Raw genomic sequence first — 20,060 nt, forward strand, 5'->3', positions numbered from 1 at the left:
CATCTCTCATACGTGTATTTTTGGGAGATGCTCCCGATGCACGGTTTGGATGTACTGTGGATGCGCTGAATCAATGACTCAATGAGAATCAAGGCTGGATCTCCTGCCAACAAAAACATTCCAACATCCTACTAACATTATTGGACATGTTACAATTTAAAGTTACGAGACCGAATCAGCCCCACAAGAATGCTTCACACAATGTCCCACACCACATCCTTGTCGTGTATTGGGAATATCTCCTAATGATGACATCATCATTCTTGATATTATCATCGGGAGATGTTTCTAAAACACAGCGGAGATGTGTTGTGGGATGTTATTGGGGACAGTCTTGTGGGGGGCTGATTTGAATTCAAAAGTTACATCTTATACATGGTGAGTCCTACTTTTATGATGGGTCATAATCTCATGGTGAGATTAGGTCAGGTTTTGGGCTTAACTTTACAATGTGTTGGATTCGGGATTGAGGTCAAGTCCATTTAAATTTTGGCAAAAGTCAAATCCAAATCCAACTCATAAACAAATATAGGAGAGATGTGCGATAAGGGGTGCAATTCGGGTTGACTTGAGTTAAACGTTTATATTGTTTCGAGTTTCAGATTGAGCCCGTTGAAATTTTGACAAAATCCCAACCCTGATCTGCTAAAATTGCACCTTTGGGCCTGTTCGTTTCCTCTTAACTCTTATCTCTTAAGAGGAATCTTTTAACTTTAAGAGAAAATTGGTTATTTGTTTCCTCTTATCTCTTAAAGTGCAATCATACTACTTTTTGTTTTCCAATGATATTCCCAAAAAGACAAACAAAAAACTCTCATATATTAGTCAAAATGGAAATTTGATAGTTTTCAGAATTCAGAATAACATTATCTACATTCAGAGTTTAGAGGAAAGAAAAGTTCACCAATACCAATCTACCTCTTAATGTAATTATTATATTTTCAGATGTCAAACTTCAAAGCAAACGAACAGGCCCTTAAATGTCATGTCATATTTGTAAAGTGTTGGAATGTGTTTTGTTGTAGGAGATCCCAACTTGTTAATGAGTCAGTTTTATCCAATCAAACTGAACATACCAAACCAATTATATAAGTTATGTGATTTTTCCATAATTATAAATGGGTTAGTTTCAGTTCTTTTCTGTTCCAAACAAATTGATGAGTTAATAATATATAAAGGATTTATAGTTTTCTTGTGTTTTTTATTATATTTTATGTTTAAAAAGAAAAAAAATTAATAGATAATATATAAGATATTTTTGGTTCAAAACTTGACTTATTAACATACAAACAATTAACTATTTTATTGTCATTTTTATTAAGGCCATATTAAGTTTTAAGTTGTTATTAGTATAGATAATTATACATGTCAATATAACTTGATCTATTGAGCCAAACCCAATTATCCTAATTAAAGATAAGATAAAATTCCAAATTAGTACCCTATACTTTGTGTCTAGTGCCACTTTGGTTCCTGAACTTTAAAATGCAACAATTCAGTACCTCAACTTTCAAAACGTGACAATCCAATACCTACCATTAATCAGTAGTTAAATTGTCGTTAAGTGACATTTGAAAATGACACAAATGCTCTTCGAGTGTCATTTTAATTTTTTTTTTATCAACCATCTAAATGTTGACAAAAGATTAACGGTCCAAAATCCTTATTTCTTCCATTCAAGAAAGTTGGGGTAATGTTTGAATGGGCATTTTGGTGAACCCAACTTTCTTGAATAGAAGAGGCAAGGATTTTGGGACTATTATTTTTTTTTTGTCAATGTTTGGTTAGTTGATAAAGAAAATTAGATGACACTCGAACGACATTTGTATCTTTTTAAAATGTCACTTAACGACTGATTAATAGCTAATTAACGGTAAGTACTGGATTATCACGTTTTGAAAGTTCGGGTACTGAATTATCGTATTTTAAAGTTTAGGGACCAAAGTGACACTAGACCCAAAGTACAAGGTACTAATCGAGAATTTTCCCTAAAGATAATTGTAGATATCAATATAACCAGACCTAATTGAGCTAGACCCAATTATCCTAATTAATGATGGTTCTATGTCTATAATTTTCTCCCATTAATAATTGGTACACGACTAATACACTTTATCTCAAAATAAATCTGACCTATTGACAAATCTATCCCTCTATAGGGATACAACCTGGGAAGATTGGGTTGTGTTAATGAACAATCTAGACCTAACCCTAAAACTTAGGCATCGAATTACTTTCTTAACCAATCTAATGCCACACTCAAGTATATCAACCCCAGCTCAATTCAACCTTAACATGACACATTCAAGCAGGGATTCTAAGCTTGGTTTGATTTGGATGTAAGGGTGGATAAAATGCCTATTTGGGAGAACTTTCTTGCGGTGGCTTTTGATGCTGTAAGGTAGGTCCCACACAAAATATTAGCATGTTGTATATGGTAAAAACAAAGATTTTTAAAACTGGATCAGACAGGGAACCGTTATGGGAACCGGTTCCCAGGTCGAATGGTCTGACCATATGGTCTGAACAGATGGCCCATTCTTTAAAAATAAAAAAAATAGCCAAAACTATTGTTTGAGACGACAATTCGACAGTTTGACCCCCTAGGTCAATGGTTTGTTAACCAAATCAACATATTTTTTGTCAAAAAGCGGTTTTAGGGTAAAACGGAACCGGTCAAGTGACCCATTCCTGGTTTTTCTATTCTGACCGTCCAGTCTAGTCTGATTTTGAAAACACCGGTAAAAACCTCATAAAGCCAAAAAATGTTGTCGTTGAGCTAAGAACTTAACTTTCTAATGAAGCTAGTTTTGATAGCTTCTCCAAAGTCACTAAATCAATGCAACTCAATTAACATAGAAGCCTTAACTTCTCTCTATAACTCTGGAACACCCCTCCACTTAACTCCTAGAACAAAAATATATATTTTTTTCTTTATAAAAAAAAAAAGATGTATTAGACCCAAACTCTACCTCCTCTACTCCCTATCTCGTTATCTTGTTTTTTTTCCAAGAATTTGTACATGAGAAAAAGTAATATGGACATCACTTTTTCAAAGCCCATAAGCCGAAGATATGGCAGTCCTCTCCCTCACCATATAATTTATGTACCTTGGACTTTTTGTAACAATATTATATCTATAATGTAATTGACTTAATATAACTTTTTCCATTGCCATAAGCCAACAAAAAGATTATATAACTCCCCCCAAAGAAAACTCCAACCTCTGCCACAATCTCAGTAGATTGATAAGTTTGAAAGGATTTTAATCTAGGTGGAAAATTCATCTTTTATTAGGCTTTTATAACCCAATTTAGGAGTATAATGTACCAAAATTATGAATAAAATGCACTTGGCTAATACATACATACACATTTTATAACCCAATTTAGGAATATAATGTACCAAAATTATGAATAAAATGCACTTGGCTAATACATACATGCACATTTATACCTGGAAAAAAACTTAAAATCAATGTATCATTATCATTAAAGTAGTTACCAATAAGGTGGCACTTATCAAAATTCATAATAATTTGCCTTTTATACATACATACATGCAAACATACAACATCATCGTCTAAGCCTTATCCTAACTATATGGGATTGGTTACATAAACTCAGTGTTGCCATTATGTTTTGTTTAATGTCATATTATTGGCAATGAATCATTTCTTACTATTTCTATGGATGCCCTTTTGATCTACCCTGTACCCTTTTTTAGCCTTTTCAACTTGAAACAAATAATTTCTTCTTACAGTTTTTACTTTTTACTTTTTTTTCATGCACATGATCAAACTATCTTAATCTATTTTTCTCTCATTTTATCACCTATAGGAGCTCTCTTATGTTCATTCGAATGACTTCATTTTTTATCATATCATTTCTTTATTTTTTTTCACTCAATTATCTAAACATATACATCTTTGCCGCAAACGTTTTTTGGACCTGATGTTTCTTGATTGTCCAACACTTTGTTCCATACTGTATAAGTAGCCTTATAATTGTTTTATAAAGTTTTTCTTTTAATTCAAGTGGTGTTTGTGTATCACATATGACTCCATGTGCACCCTTCCATGTTGTCCATCTCACTCTGATTATATGGGTGCCATCCACTATGTATATATATGAGTAGAAAAAACAAAATGTGTTTCTATATGGATAACATACATAATATGTGTACTTGTAAATGAGTGTAAGTGTGTATTAATCATATACATGTGCATTTATTTATTTTTATTTGATGAATAAATGATATTTTATTAAATAGAGATAGACACAGTACAAGCATGAAGCACCCTAAGAGGAGGCATGAGGTGTTTCCTCCCCTTAAAGGTGGTTCCAAACCCAATTCTTTTCAAATTGCAGTTACAAATTAGCCAAAAAACAAAGAATTCCTTGAAGTCCCTTGTTTTGCTAAAGAATCTCCCAAAGCATTTGCCAACCTACTAACCCACTAAAAGCTAACTAACATGGTTCTTGTAAGCCATTTGACTTTTTTTTATGATGTCCCTATATCCCAAACAACAGTTTATGGGACTGACACCCCTCCACTTAATTCCTAGAACAAAAAAAAAAAATCTTCTTTATAAAAAAAAAATATGTATTAGACCCAAACCCTACCTCCTCTACTCCCTATCTCGTTATCTTGTTTTTTTTCCCAAGAAGTTGTACCATGAGAAAAAAGTAATATAGACATCACTTTTTCAAAGCCCATAACCCAAAGATATGGCAGTCCTCTCCCTCGTCATATAATTTATGTATTTTTTTACTTTTGTAACAATATTCTATAATGTAATTGACTTAATATAACTTTTCATTGCCATAAGCCAACACCCAATTTAGGAGTATAATGTACCAAAATTATGAACAAAATGCACTTGGCTAATACATACATGCACATTTTATACCTGGATTCAACTATGATACCAGGAAAAAAAAAACACAAAATTAATGTACCATTATCATAAAAGTGATGACCAATAAGGCAGCACTTATCAAAATTCATAATAAATTGCCTTTACATATATACATACATCCATATGCATGCATCCATCCATCCATCCATCCATCCATACATACATACATACATACATACATACATACATACATACATACATACATACATACATACATACATACATACATACATACATACATACATGCATGCATGCATGTGCATCCATCCATCCATCCATCCATCCATCCATACATACATACATACATACATACATACATACATATAACATCATCGTTTAAGCCTTATCCTAACTATATGGGATTGGCTACATAAATACAGTGTTACCATTATGTTTTGTTTAATGCCATATTATTGGCGATTAATCATTTCTTACTATTTCTATCGATGTCTTTCGATCTACCCTGTACCCTTTTTTAGCCTCTTCAACTTGAAACAAATCATTTCTTCTTACAGTTTTTACTTTTTACTTTTTTCCATGCACACAATCAAACTATCTAAATCTATTTTCTCTCATTTTATCACCTATAGGAGCTCTCTTATGTTCATTCAAATGACCTCAGATTTTATCATATCATTTCTTTATTTTTTCATTCATCTATCTAAACATTTACATCTTTGCCGTAAATGTTTTTTGGACCTGATGTTTCTTGATTCTCCAACACTTTGTTCCATACTGTATAACTAGCCTTATAATTGTTTTATAAAATTTTTCTTTTAATCAAGTGGTGTTTGCCTATCATATATGACTCCATGTGCACCCTTCCTTGTTGCCCATCTTACTCTGATTCTATGGGTGTCCTTCCTTGTTGCCCATCTTACTCTGATTCTATGGGTGTCATTCTGTATGTATATATATGAGTAGAAAAAACAAAATATGGTTCTATATGGATAACATACATAACATGTGTATTTATGCACCCTTTCATGTAGGCTTAGGTAGGTTGGTCGGGCTTGGAGTACACGATGCCTCAACCCAACTCCAACTCAAGTTTCATCCTATAAAAGAAAAAAAAAAAAAACAATAAGTACCTGACAAATAACTGAGGTCCAATTAGCATCTTCAATTGCTAGCATTCAAAGATGGAGAATACCAACAATTTAGTAAAGTGGTGGAAGTTGAGGCGAGACGAATAGAGAAGCTTGGCCAGAGACTAATGCTGTGTTTGGTTTGAAGACAAAAGTAGGGAAAGGAGGGGAATCATTTACAAACTTTCTATAGGTTTCCTTACTGTTCCCTTCCTTTCTCTATTTTTTCCTTCAAACTAAACATAGCCTGAACATTCTAAATGCGAGCATGCTTGGCCTAGATTTAGATGAAGAGAAGGTGAAAACTTGGGCGGGATTTGAATGGGGAAGGAAAGGATTATGGGTGTTAGGAAACTGAATGGAGGCTTGTTTCTGTTTATGTTCCATGACATAAATCACACAGATCTAGTGGGTGATGGCTATAGAAGAGAGAAAGAACATATATAAACTACGATTTAAGATTAGGGATGATTCAAAAAGTGAGAAGAAAGGAAAGCGATGTGAATTGGGATCCTAGGCATTCCACTTCATGCGTGGTGTAGGTGAAGAGGTGGGAAAATTTAACTTGGCAAGAATTTTGGTTGAGATAGAAGACATTTCAGATCTCCCAATGTCAGTGATGCTTTGCTTCGTAGGTGAAGAATAAGAGCTGAGGATCTTTACAGAAGGAGATAAGATTGGGATAGGAGCCCAGGGCCCAATATCAAACAAAGCATCTTTTAGGCCTCGCTTGGTTCATGGGAATAAGGGTTTAGAATCGGAATTGGAATGGGCTATTCCAGTTCTAAATATTTGGTTAGGTGGAATCGGAATCCCATTCCCATTCTTATTGGAATGGCATTCCCCCATTTGAGAAAATGGTTATTCCTTGTCCTTCCCTTAGAAATGAAATCTCATTCCTGCTGACTCCTATTTCTATTTTCATTCCTGTTTGAACCAAATAGACTATGGAAATTGATCATTTTTTATTCCAATTCCAAAAGATTCCGATTGCAAACCAAACAGACCCTTATTTTTTCAGTAGTTGGGATAGCAACAATCATTTTATTCTTTCATAATACCTGTAGGAGTTAATAGTAGAGAAGATATTAATCAGACCTATTTCATGAGAGTCACTAGTCCATGTTCCATAATCCAACCGATGGAAACCAATGAATAAGGTTCTTTCTTCTCTTGGTGGATGCATAGTTATGATAAAAGCCCGTATTACAGTCCCCACTACCACTAGTGAGCTAGTAACACATCGAACTTTGCTTTCAATGACCCTTTTCCATTTTAAGTAGTTGTTCTAGTTCTATTAAGGCTCAGTTTGGAAGAAGTACAAATACAAATAAGTAGAGTGCAAAACCTTGTATTTTATATTATTTTGTGTGTATTTATACTGTACATATTTATATTTGTACTCTTTCTAAATTAAGCCTAACAGATCGAGTTCTCATTCCTTGATAATGTTTTGTTCATCTCTAACACCACCTTGTATTGCTTCTCAAAAAAAAAAAACCCACTTTGTATTTCCTACAACTTAGTCCAAATGGAAATTGGAAACTATACTTTGTTTTTAGCCCCCCAAATTGGTGCAACTCCAAGAGTGTAACCCATCTTGGCATTGTTTAAATTTGTAGACTTTGGCCAAGCATTCTTCGTAACATACAGTAATCTAGGTGCCCAGTCCAAGATAGGGGTGCAACTTGCGTGGGTCCAACCCGAGCCTGAACCGACCCCAACTCAAGTTTTTGCACAGGTTGTTGGGCCAAAGTTTCTGAGCTACAAATTGGCCTGGGCCAGAAAACTCAGGCCCGACCCAATTTGAGCCCACCTGAAAAAGTACATACATACATATATTATACTTATATAAAAATATTTTTTCTAATTATGTATACATGTAATGTGTATATGTATAAAGTATGTATATGTCCATTTGAAAATGAAATTATACATATTTTCAATCAATTCTACTCTTAAATTAGGCCATAAAGCCTAATAAAATATGACTATATAAAAGTATATACATGAATTCTTTAAAACCCAATCAACCTACCCAAACCCTATTAACTTGGCTAGGCCCAACCTTAGTTGTGTTAGATTAAGCTTGGATTGGACCTAGGTTGATAAACTTAGGCTTAACCTTGGGTTAGGCCAGGCCCGAGCCTAAGGTTTGCACCTTTAGGGTTAGGCTTGGGTTGACCTTCAACTTGACCCCACCTGCCTAAGTTTCACCCCTAGTCTAAGAGTTTTCAAAGTGCACTGGATACCTTCCCCACCCCCCTTACTAGTATGAACAATGGATAAATGTTGGACCAAGGCTGAATGAAAGAACTGTAATCAGTCTATTGATGCTAAAGCTTGGTCCAACCTTTCACAGATTAACTAATCTAATTGTCATCCATTGATCCAAGTAAACCTACACAGGCTCCTTAAACCCTAGATTGGTCTATATCGGTGTTTATTTTTAAGTTTTATTTATATTTTTTCAAAACCAGTTCAGAAGGGTTGGTTTAAGTCCCGGCTACCCTCTAAATCATGGTCTGACCTGATACAACCCCTATAAGGGCGTATCAGGAAGCCATCAACACAATACGTATCGATACTTTGAACCTCAATTCTAAATAATAGAACTGAAGACAAGGCTCCTTCTCCACTCATTTCTTTGGAGAAAATCTTTCTGTGTAGTAATAACCTCTCTTAACAAACTAGTAAGTGGCATTCAAAAAACTGGGACTCTAGTTCATCCCCTGGCATAACTAGAAAGGAAGGGAGATAATTATGAGAAAAGGAGAAAAACCTAATGAACACAGAAGGAAAATATAGGGAGCAAGATTTTTAAAACCGGACCGAATAGAGAACCTTTCTGGGTCCGGTTCCCAGGTTGAATCGTTCTAAAAAAAAAAATTAAAAGCCTAAAAAATGGCAAAAAATCATTCCTAAATCGAACCATTCAATAATTTACTTACCAAATCAATGATTTTTGGCCAAATAACATTTTGGATACAACGAAATCGATGAGGTAATGGGTTCCCGAGTTTTCCTATCCGACCGTTCAGTCCAATCCGATTTTTAAAACATTGTATAACAGGGCAACACAACACCACTGTATTGATCAACCGAAAATGCAAGGCAACATGTATCCAACACCCCTCAATATTGGTGCAGACTAGGGATGTGGTCAATGGGTTAGATTTGGTCAGGACTCAGGATAGCCTGTTCTATTCCTGAACCAAGACAAAACCAAGACCAGAACTGTCCCAATTATTAATCGAGATAATTAGGTTTGACCCGATTATCCCAACATCTATAGTTATTATGTAAATAACAACTTAAAAAACTTGATTTCTCATGATATAACTTCTAACAAAAATGATAAGAAAATAAAAAACTATTTATATGTTAATAAATTAAGTATTTTTAATCAAAATTATCCTATATATTATCTATTAAATTTATCGGACATAAAACTATGATAGAATAAAAAAAGGTCTTTATATATTATAACAAAATAATCTGTTTAGAACAGAATCGGTTCGAACCAGGCCATAATTAGAACCAACCCAATTATTAATCGGAACAAAATCACATAATCGGTTCGGTCGGTCGGGTAGAACCGACCCATTGAAAACCGCTCGGCACTCTGTGACACGTAGCTCAGAACAGGCGAAAGTGCGAAACCTAAAACCGATAATTCTTTGCTACCGTAGTGGACTTCGGAACTTGGCAGAAGGTTCTGTGTTCTGTTCCCAGTCTTCAACCAGAGGCCATGGCGACGACTGCCTCGGCAGCTACAGCTTCAATTGCATACACAACGTTTCTTTCTTCCTCGAAACGTACGCCATCTCTCTTAACTAACGCTTCAAGCTTAAATTTCAGAACGCCTACCACCTATTTGATCAAAACCCCACTCAAGCAGGCTTCTCCATTGCCACCTTCATATCTAGTCCCTCTGCGTGCGTCTAGCACCCCTTCTTCCACAACTAACACCTTCCACGGTGTCTGCTATGTTGTCGGTGATAACATCGACACTGACCAAATCATCCCCGCGGAGCATCTTACTCTTGTGCCCTCCAACCCCGACGAGTATCGGAAACTTGGATCTTACTCTCTCGTCGGGCTCCCCTCCACATACACCACCCGCTTCGTCGAGCCTGGCGAAGATAAATCCCGCTTCTCAATTATCATAGCTGGCGACAACTTCGGTTGCGGATCGTCTCGGGAGCATGCACCGGTTGCCCTTGGTGCTTCTGGGGTCAAGGCAGTGGTGGCCGAGTCCTATGCGAGGATATTCTTCAGGAACTCGGTTGCGACAGGCGAGATTTACCCGGTGGAGTCGGAGGTTAGGTTGTGCGAAGAGTGCTCCACTGGAGATGTGGTCACTATCGAGATTTCTAAGAACCTATTGAATAATCATACTACTGGGAAGGAGTACAAGTTGAAACCGATTGGAGATGTGGGGCCTGTTATTGAGGCTGGAGGAATTTTTGCTTACGCGAGGAAGACTGGGATGATCCCATCGCATTCCTCTTAGAACTGAGGCTCAGGTGCGTCTGATTTTGCTTGTTATGATTCATGTTTTCTTTGTTTAGCTTCTTTTCTACATTTCTTCAACTCTGTAGTTTCACTACTCCAAAATCTCAATCGTAGTTTTATGCATTGCACGATTAATTTATGCCTTAAAATATTGGATTGCACATAGAAAACATGAGAAGAGAAGGGTTCTTGGGGGTGTATCTTTGTCAATCCCTGAAAATGCACTTAGGTTTACAGCTGGGGGAGGGGTGTTCGCCTATGTGTATGGTTTTGTTTTTGAAGACAAAAAGAACTGCTACAGCAGCAAAAAGATAAATGTATGAAGAGATTGAAGACAAGGAAGGTTTTAATCCAAGTAGACAAGAATCAACACTTCAACAGCAATAGGACACTGTTTGATTGCTTGACATAACTTTATTAATTACTTCTAACCGTGACCATACACCATAGGAAGTTAATTACCTAATGAAAACCTGTATGCTACACTTTGTAACATGTTCAATCTCAATTTGAAATCCTTGGCTGGTAAGGGCCACAGAAAGAAGGATAAAATTAAAAACTAATGCATTTTAGTGAAACCTAAGAGTAGCCTCAGTAGGTATCATGAGGAGACTATTTTTTTTTTCTTTTTCTGGTTCACAAAATTTACTCGCGGTGGAGGGGTGGTCACCATAAATTTTATTTATTGTGGAAGGTGTTATGAGGAGGATAAGTCTGTTGGAATGGTTAAATGGTTTGCATTGAAGATCAAAGATTGCACTGGTAAAAAGAATTTGAAGGAATGCTAACATAAGCAGGACAGGTATCAGCAGAAAAGGATTTGAGCATGGGATGGATCAAAGATTTTCTCAGTGAAGTCTTTCTACAGGGGTTTGGATCAAAGGAGCGATAGTAGTTTTCCATGGTCAATGATATTGTTCTTGTAGAAGTGCATAACAGTAGCCTCACTACAGACAACTTGTTGAAGAGAGGGATGATAGTGGACAATCCAAACTATATTTTCTGTGATAGCTGTATAGAGACAGTTGGATCAGAATCACCTATTCCTTCGATGCAGGTTTGCTGTTGAGGTGTTAGTGAAGGCCTTAGGTTTATTTAGGACACAAACCTGTTTTCCAGAAGCATCAAGATAATTCCTAGAGACAGTTGATCACCTCACTACTGACAACTTGTTGAAGAGAGAGATGATAGTAGACAATCCAAACTGTATTTTATGTGATATCTGTATAGAGACAGCTGATCACCTCTTCTTTTAATGCAGGTTTGCTGTTGAGGTGTTGGCGAAGGCCTTGGGTTTATTTATTTAGGATACAAACCTGCTGTTTTCCAGAAGCATCAAGAGAATTCCTAGAAGCTTGGCAGTTGAGGGGCCTGAGTCAGAGGGACAAGATTATGTGGAAGTTGGTCCTGACTGCAGTCTTTTGGGCCATTTGGGGGGAGAGAAATGCTCGTATATTTGAACACAAGAGTAGTGAAGTAACTGTGATGGTTAAGAAAATTATGGGATGTTTTTTTCTTGGGCAGCCATACATAAAATTGTTCATAGAGAGACCATACATTTTTTTTCTTAATTTTGAAACCTTATTTTTCTAAGAAAGAAAGGAAAGGCAATAAAATTGTTCAAATTGACCAATTAATAAGTAAAAAGAAAATTATATTAAATAAAAGAAAAAACTGTATTGATAAAAAAAAAAGAAGAAAAAACTAAATACAACCTAAAGGCAGGTGTTAAAACTTAAAATAACATTCCCCATACCCAATAACAACACCAACCGCCACAAATAGCAAACAGGGTAAAAGCAAGAATTTAAACCCCTCTTGCACAACAACCGCAGCACCTACAAAGCAACTATTAGGCTCAGGTCAATCTTCCACCTCAACCAAACTCTTCCGGGCCTCCTTCCTCATCACAAATTTCTCCCCCTAACGCTTCAAAAGCTTTCCTCAAACTTCCTTCCTTCTTCCACTTGAACACTTCAACTAGGGTCTCTCCTCCTAAAGAGACAAGCCCAAAGACTTACAATTTCCACCTCTTTATCAACTAGGGTCTTCAAGTCCACGCTTCCTTTCTTCAATTCCTTTCCTTCCGGTAGTACCTTAGCAGAGACCTCTTCCATTGTAATTCCATCCCTACTAGCTTTCTCTGACATGCCAATCTTTTTTGACTCCTCCCATTGAACTGGAGGAGTCATTTTAAAAATGAGGATTCTCAAGACTCAGAGTTCTGAGTTTTACTCTTCTTTATAAATCCTTTTATACTTGTTTGTCGTCCCTGCCCCCACCAGTCCATCTTTTAGCTTGAAAAGACTTTCGTAACACGAACCACGTTGAGCTTGCTTGTAGCTCTAGACTTCTTTGGGACCTCCAAAACATCACCACTTCCAGCCAAAATAGTCTCCTCCCCCCTGTGGCCCAAATCAACTCCCAATCTTCCAACAACAACTTCAGATACCAAGTAGTCAGAATCGTCCCCAAACAAAGCGTCTTGATTCAAATTTTCAAGCTCACTCACCTTCTCTCCCTTGCCTTCTATTATACCAGCTCCCTCTTCCTTGTCACCTCCCTCCTCCATCCTCCCTGTCCTTGGTCTCGTTGTTCACCCCCTCTTCAACCGCCTCCACCTAACTCCGCTTACATCTCCTTCTTCCAACTCCACCCCCTCTGAAAATCCTTCCTGGGAGACAACAATAACACCCCTACTTTCCTGTTGCAACATGGAAAAAGAAAAAGGGTTTGGACCTTGCATACCTTCAACTGGTTCAAGCGGCAGAGCATCGAACTTGACCCCACCTAGCTTGGAGAGGCTTCTTAGATCTTGATTTACCTTCAGAAATCACAGAGCAAATCCCATATACTTGATCATCAGAAACAACAACCTCCAATAAACCAGCAATTGAAACTTTCTTTCTATGAAACGTGTAAGCCACCCAAGGCCTTCTCTTAAATCTTCTCTCTTTTCTTCCCCTTCAAGCTCCAATTATGCCTCTACCTTTAATGCAGGCCCACACTTCTTAAAATTACTCAAATAATTCACACCTAACACTTTGCTTTTAGAATTCAACAAACTCTTTACTGTCACTTGGGAACCACACAAAGGTAGAACCACTTTCCTTCTAACCACGTGGGTCCCACTCTTAAACTGCTCCCCATTCAATCTCGAAAAGGTCCCTTTAACCTTTTTGAAATCATCCCCCTTCTTAATATCTCCCACCACAGGTTCCTCCTTAACTAAAGACCTCTCATCTCTTTTCCAAGAAATTCCTTTTTTACCTGCACCTCTCCAGATCCTCCCCTCTCTCCTCCACATGACCATCCAGCTGCCCAACTCTTCGACTCCCATCATCTTCCTCCCCCAAACTCCTGATCTCTTGCCCAAACGGCTACCTTTTTCCTCTTCAAAAACAATCAAATTCCTGTGTTCGACTTGGCATAACCACTGAATCCTCCTCTAACCAACGGAGTGGGATGCAACCTTCAATCACCAACCTCAAATCATACCACTCCCCTGCAAAGTTTAATGCCAGACTCAAAGGGACCAAGTGTATGTTCCCAATTTCGACCAGGATTCTTGCCACAACCAGATTCTTCAACTTGTATGTGCAAGCATCAATTCTTCTGAAGCAACTGCGGGCATTCCCCACTGCATAGAATGCATTCAAATTCTAGGCATGGGAGGAATCCCAAAGGCATTAATCCACACAATGCTTTTACTCCCCACTTCTCATATTGCCCCCACTAGCGGATTTCATCTACCCCGCTTGCAATCTGGCATCCTAACCTTAGCAGTTTCTCGATCCAGGACTTCATCTGCCTCTTCTTTACTGCAGAAAATAAAAAGAAAGAAACCTGCATTTAGCTTTCGTACCTGAACATCTTCTGTCAAACTCCACTCTGATCTGACCCATCTCAGATCCTCCACTTTGTCAGGTTCAGAAATAAAACGAGTGACCAGGCACTTCTCTAACCATCTCACCCAAGAGCACCTTCGCTCAATTCCGCAAAGATTTCCTTCACCATTGATGGCTCAAATTACATCTCCTTTGCTTGACACCAAAAGTTCCCACTACTCGGGTGGAGACACGAGTGTTGGCATCAGAGGAAAATTTTGCAGTGACACTGTTCATATAGTGACTGACCAGGCTTGTTCATTTCCTTAAGGATTGCCACATTATCTAAGCTGACTTTCTTCTAGTTGAAGGGAACTCTAAGAATGTGATTGGTTGGGTTAACTGGTCCGGTATTGGCCCATGGAGGACTGCTCATTTCCTTAATGAAATTAGGAATATCTTAGTGTCCCTAATCTGCAGATATAGATGGGTCAAAAGGGAATTAAACCAAAAGGCTGACTCTCTAGCTAAATCTATAGATCAGAAAGAGTTTTATTTATTTTTTATTTTTTAATTTTTCGTATAGTGTAAATACTTTACCTGTTTCTTTGGTGGGCTTTTCACTTTTGGTCTTTTTGGTGTCTAGCCCCTACTTTTGTACATCTCATGTAAATGGTCTTTTTTGACTACTTTTGAAAAAATGTTTCCAAATTATTTACGAAGAGATCTATAGTTTAGTATGTTTAAACCAATGTAGTAAATGTGTTGCCTAAGCATCAACTGGGCAACTAACTAGGTGTTCTGGATGGTCATCACCTAGCAACCAACAAAGTGGGTGGTATTAGGGAGGGGCTAGCTAATTTTACGCCCTTTTATGGGTGTGTGTATCCCACTTTGAGTTGATAATTAGGGCTCTTAATCTTTATGGGCATGTATCTTTTCCTTTGAATTGGGGAAGTCCTTCAAGAATCTTGTCATTTTTTTCTGAAAACCTTGTGTAAGTTGTAATTTACTGATTTAATTTCTGATTTATAATTAACTTGCATTTATAAAATACTTATATGTGGTTCTATACATGCATCATAATATATGTTTATATTTATTTATTTATTTATTTATTTTTATTGCTGAGACAACAACTAGTTTTTGCCAGGCCAAAACACCTAGGCATCCCTAACCTAACCATATTGGCTAAAACTATATGAAGTTAGTTTTCAATTTGTATATAGAGATACTCATTTTTTTCTGTAAGTGATGATAAGGATAAACTTTTTGAGGTGCATTTTAGGGTAAGCACCTTGCCTAGATCCCAGCGCAGCACTTTCAAAAGGTGTGCGCCTGATGTGCTTTGCACTTCAGCCCAGGCACACGCCTTTTGAAAATTTGTGCATTTTTTCTGTTTTTTTATATGCTTAGCAGCTAGGAGCCCCTGGACCCCCAACCAAGCCCCCTTCCTCCTCCTCCTCCTCCTCCTTGCTGATTTCTTCTTCTTTTTCTACTTTTCTTCTTCTTGCTGTCAGCACCAAGGTTCAAAATATCGATACAGGTCGATATGCTGGTAGGGGCGTATCAGCCTGTATCGTGGCTCGCTTACCCCCTTTTATTTAGTTTTTTTTTTTTTTTTTTTTTCTTTTCAATCTGGTTCAGAGAGGTCGGTTTAAGGCCCCTCTACCCCCTGAACCAGGGTCTGACTTGAAACTCCCCTATAGGGGTGTATCGGGAAGCCCCCGGTACGCCCCGATACGTTGCAATTTTTTTATCCTTGGTCAGCACCTTTTTCTGAGATAGGAAATAACCCTCTCTGCTTCTTAAATTTCTGATTCTTTTCCTTCCTTTTTTGGAATAAAAACAAAAACAGGGTTATGCCCCTTCTCCTTCTTCATTTGATGTTTTTTTATCTTATCTTTTTCCTGAAACAAGAACAGGGGCTCTGCCTTCAATGTTTTTTCTTGCATTCTTTTTTTTTCTTGAGACAAGAACAGGGGCTTTGCCCCTTCATCATTTTTGAGGGTTTTGCTCTCTCTTTTCTGAGTCAAAAACAGGTGCTTACTCTTCCTTTTTGCTTATTTTTCTGATTTTTTCTTCTTTTTTCTATGACAAAAACAAAGGTCTAGCCCCTTCTTTTCCTAGGCAAGCCTTGAAACATTAGGAAGAGAAGGGTTATTTTTGAGACACAAACCTTGAAATACTAGGAAAAGCAAGGTTACATCTGATACACTAGGCGACACCTAGTTGACTGCCTAAGACTAGGCAATTAAGTGCTCCCTGTTGCCTAGCATCGCCTTAGCGTCTTGAAAACTATGGCATACACATCTCTGCCACACTCATTGTTTTTGGATATATTTCTTGACTGCCCAATGCTCTGCTCCATACAGCATAGTTGGCCTTCCAACTGTTTATAGAATTGTCCTTTAATCTAAGTAGTATTCGTCTATCCCATCGGCGACATTCCTCCTCAATTTCTTCCTTATTAAGAATTATTAAACCAAGGTACAGAAAAAAGCCACATTGAATTATCTCGTGCTCTACAATACTAAGGCTCCATTTGGGAAGAATGCAAATACAAATATTTAGTCTTATTTTAAAACCTCTTGTTTTTAAGGTACTTGTCCATAAACTTGAACAGTTGTATTTTCTTTTCCTTTTAATAATTTATTATTTTTTTAAATTAATTCGGATCGGATCAAATTCAGATATCTGACATCTTTATCGAATTCGAATTCAAATCGGTATTTATGAGATCCAATTGGACCTACTGTGTTTCGCCCCGAGCCGTTTGCATCCCTAACCGGAGTGTGTATATGCATTGAATCAGCATTTGCTCTCTTCCCAAACAGAGCCTAACTGTACCCGGATTCGCACTCCTATTATTATTAAATTTACAAATCATATAATCTGCTTTAGGCTTATTTTAAAACCTCTTGTTCCTAAGGTATTTGCCCATAAACTTAATTAGTTTCATCAGTTAAAACAATGTCATCAGCAAATAACATGCACCATGGGGCCTCCTCTTGAATATGTTTAATCAATTCATCTATAATCAGTGCAGTTCGGCAAAAGTTTTGGTGCAGGCTGCCAACTTGACCCAACCTTACTCCTTCATCTGAGCCTGGGACCAGCAGTATAAGACAGGCTCACACTGGCTGAGTCATTATTATTGAATTATTAATAGTTTTCCAAAGTGCATTAGGAGTTAGCTTACCAAGTTAGGAGTTGTGTTAGCAAGTCAAGAGTTAGTAGGTCAGTCTCATAATCCTAAGTTAAGTAGGATATATATTATTCTTGGTTCTCTCCTACCACTTATTAGTTTCTTTCCCCTTTACTACTAATCTTTGGGAATGGTTTCTTTCCTCTTTTGGTTGCAGGTGGACCCCACCGCCAAACATTCAAAGTTTGCTTAGCCCCTCATTCTTTGGTTGGCCATACAAAAGGGGAAGGATAATGTGGAAATGTGTGAGGGCTGCTGTTTGTTGGACTCTTTGGGAGGAAAGGAACACCAGAATTTTCTCTGAAATTGAAAGAAGTAAAGAATGTCTTATTGAAGTAGTAATTAGTGAGGGTGGTACATTGGCTGAAATCCTTGGACCTATTTGTCGATATTTCTACGGATATGTTGCTGAATAGCTGGCTGGAGGTGGCAAATTCTGCTCCTGCTTGCTCTTTAGTTTGTCCTGTGTGGTCACCACCAGGAAGTGGACTTATAAAGCTAAACTTCGATGGAAGTAGTGAAGGAAATCCAGGTCCATCAGGTGTAGGAGGGGTTTTCAGAAATGAGGGTGGGAAGATGCTCGCTTTGTATTCAGGTTCCATTGGGTTTGGAGACTCTCTCAAAGCTGAGGTCTATGCAGTACTGGAGGATATAAGGAAGTCTAAGGAACTGAATATACAAAAGTTAGTCATTGAAGGGGACTCAAAGCTGGTCTTAAGTTGGTTACAAGAAGGTAGTGGACTTTGGAAATATGCTAATGAGAGGAGGGAGATTAAGTGGCTAACTAGAGGAATGGAAATCAAGTTTCAGTGGGTCAAGAGAACAGAAAATGCATTTGTTGATGCTTTGGCAAAGCAGGGGGTGGGAAGGGATCAAATGTTTTGGGCTGTTCTGTAAATTTTTCCTTTTAGTTATCTTCCCAGAGAGAGTTTAGCCTGTTTATCTCTCTTTGGAGCGCTGTAACTAAATTCTTTTAATCTAATGATTTCTAGTTATTGATCCAAAAAATATATATATATATTATTCTTGGTTCCTAGCTAACTGGGTTTTTTCTTATTTTAAGTCCCAAATCAAATTTCCAGTCTCAAGTCAGCTATGAATCTATGATTTGTCCCATTCTTAGTAGTGTTTTCTTAGTTGATTTTGAAGTAGGAAAGTAAAAGGGATGGCCAAACCTCCCCTTTTTGCTTATAAATACAGGACTTTTTTCTAGAGAAGATATAAAGTTTTAGTGTTCTGATTCTAATGTTGGAATGGTTCTAATTTTATTGATGCTTCTGATTCTTTCAAGAAACTATAGTACCTTTAAGTGCAGGTTCTAGATAAGCTTTAGTTGCTAACTCCTAGTCCTAGGTTATTTTGTTATCTTTTTATCCTCTTCCATGCCCATCCTGTGTCAAAAAGTTCACCTCAAAAGGTAAAATGTTAAATCAGAGGCATTGAGTTAGAGAAGAAAAAAATAGCAATTTTTTTTGTTGTTTCGATAAATTGGTTATTCAATTAAAATATTTTGTGACACCCTGTTGAGGGCCCGGGAATAGGATCTCGTCACGGGTCGGTCCACGGGGAAAATCCTCTGTTTTCCCTTGTTCCTCCCTGCTCTTGATGGACCTATCTAGGCGCCCTAATGGTGATTTGTTCAAGAGATCACCTAACTCTCATTTACTCTCTTTCTTGACTGAATATTCGATATCCTCATTCAATAATGGTGTCTCATTAAATAGGAGATTACAAGAGTCCTAATCTTAGGGAGTCTCCTTGCTGAATAGGGAGACTTCCAATTCTATCTTGCTAAGGATAAGATAAGCTAATCCTAATCTGATAATAAGATAAACTAATCCTAATCTGATAACTTACCAACAAGATGAGATAAGAGCAATAGAATAAGATAAGAACAAGCAAGATGATCTAATCTAATCTGGCGGTGGATCAGGTTCTTGTTGCTGCCGGCGGCGATGGTACATCTTTCCGAGGAATGCGTCCATAACACACCCTGAATACGACAGTATTCTTCTTTTACAATTTTCATCTCTGTAGAATCTACACCAGAAAGTATTGATAGATGAAACATTTTCATTTTTTTCTGTTGCTCTATTTTAAACATTTTCATTTATGATTATGTTTGTATTTATTGGAACATCACTCATTTGATTAATTGCTGTATTCTCAGGCCTGCCTTAGTACAAGAATAACAAGCTTCAACTTCAAAAGATACAACAGTATCACGGGATCTTGAGACTGGGTGATTTATAGGATGCATTGGAAGGATAACTGTCGCCATCCTTTTATAGACGTGTTATTTTCTTTGTTTGACTTCTTAGTTATTTGTTTTGAAGTTATGTCGTTGAAAATTCGGTTGTATCCTTTTATCAACATGGATTTAGTGGATCTTAGAGAGAATTGGCCTGTATGAAGAATGTTAGATCTGATAGGCGGTGTTTATCTTCTTATAAATTAAGGACGTTACAATTATAAATAAATGCCTTTAGTTTAGTTTA

The 20,060-nt window shown here is 37.3% G+C and overlaps 1 protein-coding gene across 4 annotated transcripts; it reads left to right on the forward strand.

Moving 5' to 3' along the window:
* Positions 1-9,693: 9,693 nt before the first annotated feature.
* On the forward strand, positions 9,694-20,060 carry LOC104598471 (3-isopropylmalate dehydratase small subunit 1-like). Of its 4 annotated transcripts, none has more exons than XR_735378.3 (3): positions 9,694-10,538; positions 19,496-19,614; positions 19,733-20,060. XR_735378.3 is itself a non-coding variant. In XM_010260546.3 (2 exons), the coding sequence occupies exon 1, from the start codon at positions 9,761-9,763 to the stop codon at positions 10,523-10,525; it is 765 nt and encodes a 254-aa protein (XP_010258848.1). In that variant the 5' UTR covers positions 9,694-9,760; the 3' UTR covers positions 10,526-10,538; positions 19,733-20,060. The 4 variants fall into 4 exon arrangements, 1 of the variants encoding a protein (XP_010258848.1); XR_016077618.1 differs by having other exon boundaries at positions 19,496-19,567; XR_016077619.1 differs by lacking the exons at positions 19,496-19,614; positions 19,733-20,060 and adding exons at positions 17,720-17,757; positions 17,790-18,598.

This window comes from Nelumbo nucifera, chromosome 6 (genome assembly GCF_055504915.1).
Source record: "Nelumbo nucifera cultivar China Antique chromosome 6, China Antique-T2T, whole genome shotgun sequence".
Lineage (NCBI taxonomy): Eukaryota > Viridiplantae > Streptophyta > Magnoliopsida > Proteales > Nelumbonaceae > Nelumbo > Nelumbo nucifera.